The 7,309-nt window shown below is 44.6% G+C and overlaps 1 protein-coding gene across 1 annotated transcript; it reads left to right on the top strand.

Annotated features, from left to right (window-relative positions):
* The first annotated feature begins 6,640 nt into the window (after positions 1–6,640).
* Positions 6,641–7,036, top strand: LOC119298139 (zinc finger A20 and AN1 domain-containing stress-associated protein 7-like). Its single transcript, XM_037575648.1, has one exon. It carries the CDS (start codon positions 6,641–6,643, stop codon positions 7,034–7,036), a length of 396 nt encoding a protein of 131 aa, XP_037431545.1.
* The last annotated feature ends 273 nt before the right edge of the window (positions 7,037–7,309 follow it).

Here is a 7,309-nt window from a genome sequence, read left to right as displayed (position 1 = left end):
AAGGATAATCGACATACTACCGTCCTCGGGAATATCAAGAATAACGAAGTCCGTTAAAATAGTAACGTCTGCAACCACAACAGGCACATCCTCACAAATACCGACAGGTATAGCAGTTGATTTATCAGCCATTTGCAAAGATATTTCAGTAGGTGTTAACTTATTCAAATCAAGTCTACAATATAAAGAGAGAGGCATAACACTAACACCGGCTCCAAGATCACATAAAGCAGTTTTAACATAGTTTCTTTTAATGGAGCATGGTATAGTTGGTACTCCGAGATCTCCTAGTTTCTTTGGTATTCCACCCTTAAAGGTGTAATTACCAAGCATGGTGGAAATTTCAGCTTCCGGTATCTTTCTTTTATTTGTAACAATATCTTTCATGTACTTGCATAAGGATTGATTTTAAGCATATCAGTCAAACGCATACGCAAAAAGATAGGTCTAATCATTTTAGCAAAGCGCTCAAAATCCTCATCATCCTTTTTCTTGGATGGTTTAGGAGGAAAAGGCATGGGTTTCCGTACCGTGCTTCCTAGCAACATAGTCTCTCTTATCATAACGTTGATTCTTTAATTATGGGTTATCAAAATCAATAGCAGGTTCAATCTCTACATCATTGTCATTGCTAGGTTAAGCATCAACATGAACATCATCGTTAACATTATCACTAGGTTCATGTTCATTACCATATTGTGTTTCAGCATCAGAAATAGAAATATAATTGGGATTCTCAGGTGTGTCAACCACATGTTCACTAGAATCATGCAAAGTCCTATCATTTTTCTTTTTCTTCTTTTTAGAAGGACTAGGTGCATCAACATTAACTCTCTGAGAATCTTGCTCAATTCTCTTAGGATGGCCCTCAGGATACAGAGGTTCCTGAGTCATTTTACCCCCTCTAGTCATAACTCTAATAGCATTATCATTTTTCTTATTATTTAATTCATTGAGCAAATCATTTTGAGCCTTAAGTACTTGATCTACTTGAGTGGTAACCATAGAAGCATGTTTACTAATAAGTTTAAGTTCAACTTTAACACTAGCCATATAATCACTCAAGTGTTCAAGCATATAAGCATTACGTTTCAATTATCTACTAACATAAGCATTGAAGTTTTCTTGTTTAACAATAAAATTATCAAACTCATCCACGCACTGGCTAGCAGACTTATAACGAGGAATATCACCTTCATCAAATCTATAGAGAGAATTCCTTTACTACCTGTGCCGGGTTATCAAGACCATGTATTTCTTCAATAGGTGGTAAATTCTTAACATCTTCAGCTTTGATACCTTTTTCTTTCATAGATTTCTTTGCCTATTGCATATCTTCAGGACTGAGAAATAGAATACCCCTTTTCTTCAGAGTTGGCTTAGGAGTTGGTTCAGGAAATGTCCAATTATTTTCATTAGTCAACATATTATTCAATAGCAATTCAGCTTGATCAAAAGTTCTTTCCCTGAAAACACAACCAGCAAACCTATCCAGGTAGTCTCTGGAAGCATCGGTTAGTCCATTATAAAAGATATCAAGTATTTCATTTTTCTTGAGAGGATGATTAGGCAAAGCATTAAGTAATCGGAGAAGCCTCTCCCAAGCTTGTGGGAGACTCTCTTCTTCAATTTGCACAAAATTATATATTTCCCTTAAAGCAGCTTGTTTCTTGTGAGCGTGGAAATATTTAGCAGAAAAGTAATAAATCATATCCTGGGGACTACGCACACAACCAGGATCAAGAGAATTAAACCATGTTTTAGCGTCACCCTTTAATGAGAACGGAAACAACTTAAGGATAAAGTAATAGCAAGTTTTCTCATCACGAGTAAACAGGGTGGCTATATCATTTAAATTAGTAAGATGTGCCACAATAGTTCCAGATTCATAGCCATAGAAAGGATCAGATTCAACCAAAGTAATTAACTCAGGATCGACACAGAAATTATAGTCCTTATCAGTAATAAAGATAGGTGAAGTAGCAAAAGCAGGGTCATATTTCATTCTAGCATTCAAAGACTTTTCTTTAATCTTAGCTAATAATTTCTTAAGATCAGATCTATCATTGCAAGAAAGAAAGTCTCTAGCAGTTTCTTCATCCATAACATAACCCTCAGGCACAATAGGCAATTCTTATCTAGGGGGAGAATTTTCATCATCACTTTCATTGATATTATCATATTCAATAATTTCATTCTCTCTAACCCTAGCAAGTTGTTCATCAAGAAATTCACCTAGTGGCACAGTATTATCAAGCATAGAAGTAATTTCACCATAAGTATCATGGAAAGCAGAAGTGGCATCATCAATAACATGCGACCTATCGGAATCAATATCATGTGTAGGTGTCGCAAGCTTACTCAAAATGAAAGATGAATCAAGTGCAGAGCTAGATGGCAGTTCCTTACCTCCCCTCGTAGTTGAGGGAAAAATCTTGGTTCTTTGATCTTTCAAGTTCTTCATAGTGATAAAATGATATAAATCCCAAGTGACTCAAAGAATAGAGCTATGCTCCCCAGCAACGGCGCCAGAAAATAGTCTTGATAACCCACAAGTATAGGGGATCACAATAGTTTTCAAGGGTCGAGTATTCAACCCAAATTTATAGATTCGACACAAGGGGAACCAAAGAATATTCTCAAGTATTAGCAGTGGAGTTGTCAATTCAACCACACCTGGAAACTTAATATCTACAGCAAAGTAATATGATAGTGGTGGTAACGGTAGCAAAAGTAATATTTTTGGTTTTATAGTGATTGTAACAATAGCAACGGAAAAGTAAATGAGCGGAGAACAATATATGAAAAGCTCGTAGGCATTGGATCGGTGATGGAGAATTATGTCGGATGCAATCGATCATGCAATAGTTATAACATAGGGTGACACAGAACTAGCTCCAGTTCATCAATGTAATGTAGGCATGTATTCCGAATATAGTCATGCGTGCTTATGGAAAGAACTTGCATGACATATTTTGTCCTACACTCCCGTGGCAGTGGGGTCCTATTGGAAACTAAGGGATATTAAAGCCTCCTTTTAATAGAGTACCAGACCAAATCATTAACACATAGTGAATACATGAACTCCTCAAACTATGGTCATCACCAGTAAGTATCCCGATTATTGACACTTTGGGGTTAACGGATCATAACACATAATAGGTGACTATAGACTTGCAAGATAGGATCAAGAACTCACATATATTCATGAAAACTTAATAGGTTCATATCTGAAATCATTGCACCCGGGTCCTAGTAACAAGCATTAAGCATAGCAAAGTCAGAACAACATCAATCTCAGAACATAGTGGATACTAGGGATCAGACCCTAACAAAACTAACTCGATTACATGATAAATCTTATCCAACCCATCACCGCCCAGCAAGCCTACGATGGAATTACTCACGCACGGTGGTGAGCATCATGAAATTGTTGATGGAGGAAGGTTCATGATGATGATGGCGACGGATTCCCCTCTCCGGAGCCCCGAACGGACTCCAGATCAGCCCTCCGGAGAGAGTTTAGGGTTTGGCCGCGGCACCGTATCGTAAAACGCGATGAATCCTTCTCTCTGATTTTCTCTCCCCGAAAGTGAATATATGGAGTCAAGATGGACGTCGGTGGAGCATCAGGGGACCCACGAGGTAGGGGGGCGCGCCCCCCACCCTCATGGACAGGGTGTGGGCCCCCTGATGTGGATTCTTCCGCCAGTATTTTTAATATATTCCAAAAATAATCTCCGTTGATTTTTCAGGTCATTCCGAGAACTTTTATTTCTGCACAAAAATAACACCATAGCAATTCTGCTGAAAACAGCTTCAGTCCGGGTTAGTTCCATTCAAACCATGCAAGTTAGTGTCCAAAACAAGGGTTAAAAAGTTTGGAAAAGTAGATATGACAGAGATGTATCGGGGGCGACTTGATCCTTGGCAGGGAGCCTGTGCACGATATCCGTGGACAGATATCCCGCCCCCGGAGCTCCTTGATGTCCCGCTCGATGACGGAGGAGGTCTCCCACTTGCCCTTTGAACCAGATCCAGACATGGCCGGATAGGTTGGTGGCAGTGGGAAAGATTGAGATTTTTGGGCGTTGGAGCTCGGAAGAGGGGAAGGCTGGAGAAGGAAGAAGGCGTGGGGAAAAGATAAATCTTTACCTTCTTATATGGGCGGTGAATATCAAATGGCCCCCTCAAGCCTTAAAACTTGCATGTTCCCAAGGGGCCGTGCGAATGGAACGGTTGGATTACCCAAAACCATATTGATTAGGATCCCGTAATGGGCGGAAACATTCTCTGTTTTGACAAGACATGCCAATGGAGGCTGTGCCTCGACACGCGAAGCGAGAGGCATGAAAATGGTTCGAAATGTTAAGAGGCCAGATGTGACGTTTCGCCAAAAAGTTGTCAGTAAAAAGACACTATTTTATCTGGATATCTAGCCTTTGTGGCTAAGGGTTGTAACAGTTATGCTGAGCCGGATATAGTTCCCTTGTTCACGGAATTGTTGCAAAGAATTTTAGGAGGAGGAACCATCCTTGCAATGTCGAAGATAATCCGCGTGGCGAACACATCGTCATCGAAGACTGGTTCAGGGGCTACTGAGGGAGTCCAGGATTAGGGGTTCCTCTGGTGTCTGGGTAATTCAATATGGGCCGGACTGATGGACCGTGGAGATACAAGCAGAAGACTTTCCCCGTGTCCGGATGGGACTCCCCTATGCGTGGATGGCAAGATTGGTGTCCGGATATGTTATTTCCTTCCCCCACAAACCGACTCTGTACAACCCTAGCTAGGTCCTTCCGGTGTGTATATAAACCGAAGGGTTTAGCCCGTAGAGGCTATCACAACTCTCATAGGCTAGACATCTAGGGTTTAGCCATTACGATCTCGAGGTAGATCAACTCTTGTAACCGTTATACTCAACTAATACAATCAAGCAGGGCGTAGGGTTTTACCTCCATTAAGAAGGCCCGAACCTGAGCAAACATTGTGTCCCACTTGTCCCTTGTTACCCTTGGTCCTAAGACACATAGTTCGGGACCCCCTTCCCGAGATCGGCCGGTTTTGACACCGACAACGAGATCTACGGCTCCAAGGTTTGGCTCTGAGAGTTCATTGGGAGTGGCTATGGCGGACTGACCTGGAGAGGCCGTGGCAAGGACTACCGATGGTAGTGTACCGGGAGGCCCGTGTGGTTTTTGATAGCCTAGTTCACATAGAAGTTGGGAGAGGAAACAAGGATTTGTTCCGGAGGGATCGATGGATACATGGCTACTCAGTAAAAGACATAGTGCCATTCATACACGCTCAAGTGGACACGCAAACTGTTAACAGAAGATGGAGATGGCAGGTGGTTGTTGGACTTGAATGGTGAGCTAAACTTCGGGGGCCATCTGCAACTCTTGCACTTTAATATGGCTATGGGCACGGTCACACGTGACCCTTCCAATGAGGATTCTTTCTCGTGGTCGGCAGACCCGTCCGGTAGCTACATAGCTCGGTCTACTTATCACAGACTGTGCCTCGAAGCGGAGAGGGTGCCATATGCCTCATGCATTTGGAGAAGTTGGGCTCTTCTCAAGTGCAAGCTATTTGCCTGGCTGGCGGTGCAACACCGGATTTGGACGTCGGATAGAAGAGCGAGGCATGGACTGCAGGAGCTACCTTCGGCATGCTACACCTGCCTTCAAGAGGAGGACAATGCGGAACACATCTTGTTGCAGCGCGTGTATGCTAGGGAAGTGTGGCACAACATCTTGGCTGCTTTGGGTTTGCAGGGCGCATTCGAGAGGCTTAGGATCACTTGTTGGATTGGCGGCTGGAGGGTCGGCGAAACTTCAGGAGTTGTTGGAAGTGTGGTTTTGACACCTTGTCATCGTCACAATCTGGGCCTTCTGGAAGCAACGCAACGCGAGAGTTTTCAATAGGACAAACCAACAATTACAGGCGCCTGACTTGGCTAATGCCATTTTGGCGGAGTTGAAGGAGTGGAAGGCGGCAGGACTAGGTGGAGGAGGGTTTAGCTCGTTTTGTGAGAATGTAGGTTTAGTCTAATGCGTGGGGTGTAATGGATGTGTGCCTAAAATGGAGTCTTGTTTCATCTTATGGCTTCTTGTACGTTGTTATTCTCCCTTCTATAAAAATAAGGTACGCCTTTGACGTACTCTCGAAAAAAAACCGATTGAAAACAGAATTTTGTGCAAGTCAATTTTCTTTTGTATTGCAGGGTTCGTTTGATCGTTGGATGAGCATCCAAGCCCAGAGCAAAAATTGACTTACACAAAAACAAATTTCAGTCGACTTGAACATAGTTTTAGGATAGCGACGTAGGACGGCCGCCGTTAACTCGTCTTGCCCTTTGCCTTGAACTGACGCTCGGTTTCAGTTTAGCAGTGGTGACACCGCAAGCCAGTCGGGTTCGTTGGAGGTATTGGGCTAAGATGATTGTCTTCGACCTCTCGCCACCATTATAAGGTTCCACACCCACGCGCAACCCAGCCCATCAATCGAACGCAACCAAACAGCCCCGCCCCCTCTGTAACCTCGACCGCTCCATCGCACGAAGATCACGCACGTCTCGGGCTCCCGGCGCCCCAATACAGACCCGCGGAAGTGTTCGCGGACTACGTACGTAGCGGCGATGGACGCATCGGCGACGGCGCAGAAGCGCAAGTGCCCCGACAAGGAGGAGACTGCCGGAATGTGCGCTAACGGCTGCGGCTTCTTCGGCGCCGCCGCCACCGGCAACATGTGCTCCAAGTGCTACCTGGATCACGTCATCATCGGCACCGCTAACACCGTGGCCGCCTCGACCGGGCCTCCGGAGAAGAAGGCCAAGATTATCGTCGCCGTCCCGTCCTCCGATGGTGCGGCCGCTTCCTCCACCGCAGCCGCACTTGACTCCTCCGTGACGTCCGTGAAGCAGCCGCCGGTGGCGGCCAACTGGTGCGCGACGTGCCGCAAGAAGGCGGGCCTGCTGGGGTTCCGATGCCGCTGCGAGGGCACCTGCTGCAGTGTGCACCGCTACTCGGAGTAGCACGACTGTGGATTCGACTACAAGACGGCCGGCCAGGAGCAGATCGCCAAGCACAACCCAGTCGTGGTTGCGGACAAGATTTCCCGAAGTATCTGACACCCACAAAAAACCACCAGATCAACGGCGAACCGATCAAGCAGTTTGTACGATCGATCTCTGGATTTTCTAGGCTTTTTCGGAACGTGTACATTAGTTTGGACTTTGGAGATTGTACTGTGAACAAGTGCGCTTGATTCATCGAATTGATTAATAAGAGGATTAAGATCATAGGCT

Source organism: Triticum dicoccoides, chromosome 5A (genome assembly GCF_002162155.2).
Source record: "Triticum dicoccoides isolate Atlit2015 ecotype Zavitan chromosome 5A, WEW_v2.0, whole genome shotgun sequence".
Taxonomy (NCBI): domain Eukaryota; kingdom Viridiplantae; phylum Streptophyta; class Magnoliopsida; order Poales; family Poaceae; genus Triticum; species Triticum dicoccoides.
Note: the sequence above shows the minus strand (reverse complement) of the source record. Positions and strands in the feature narration are given on the sequence as shown.

What these genes read in the sequence shown, in the direction of transcription:
- LOC119298139 (XM_037575648.1), top strand. Translation starts at nt 6,641, where the DNA reads ATGGACGCATCGGCGACGGCGCAGAAGCGCAAGTGCCCCGACAAGGAG.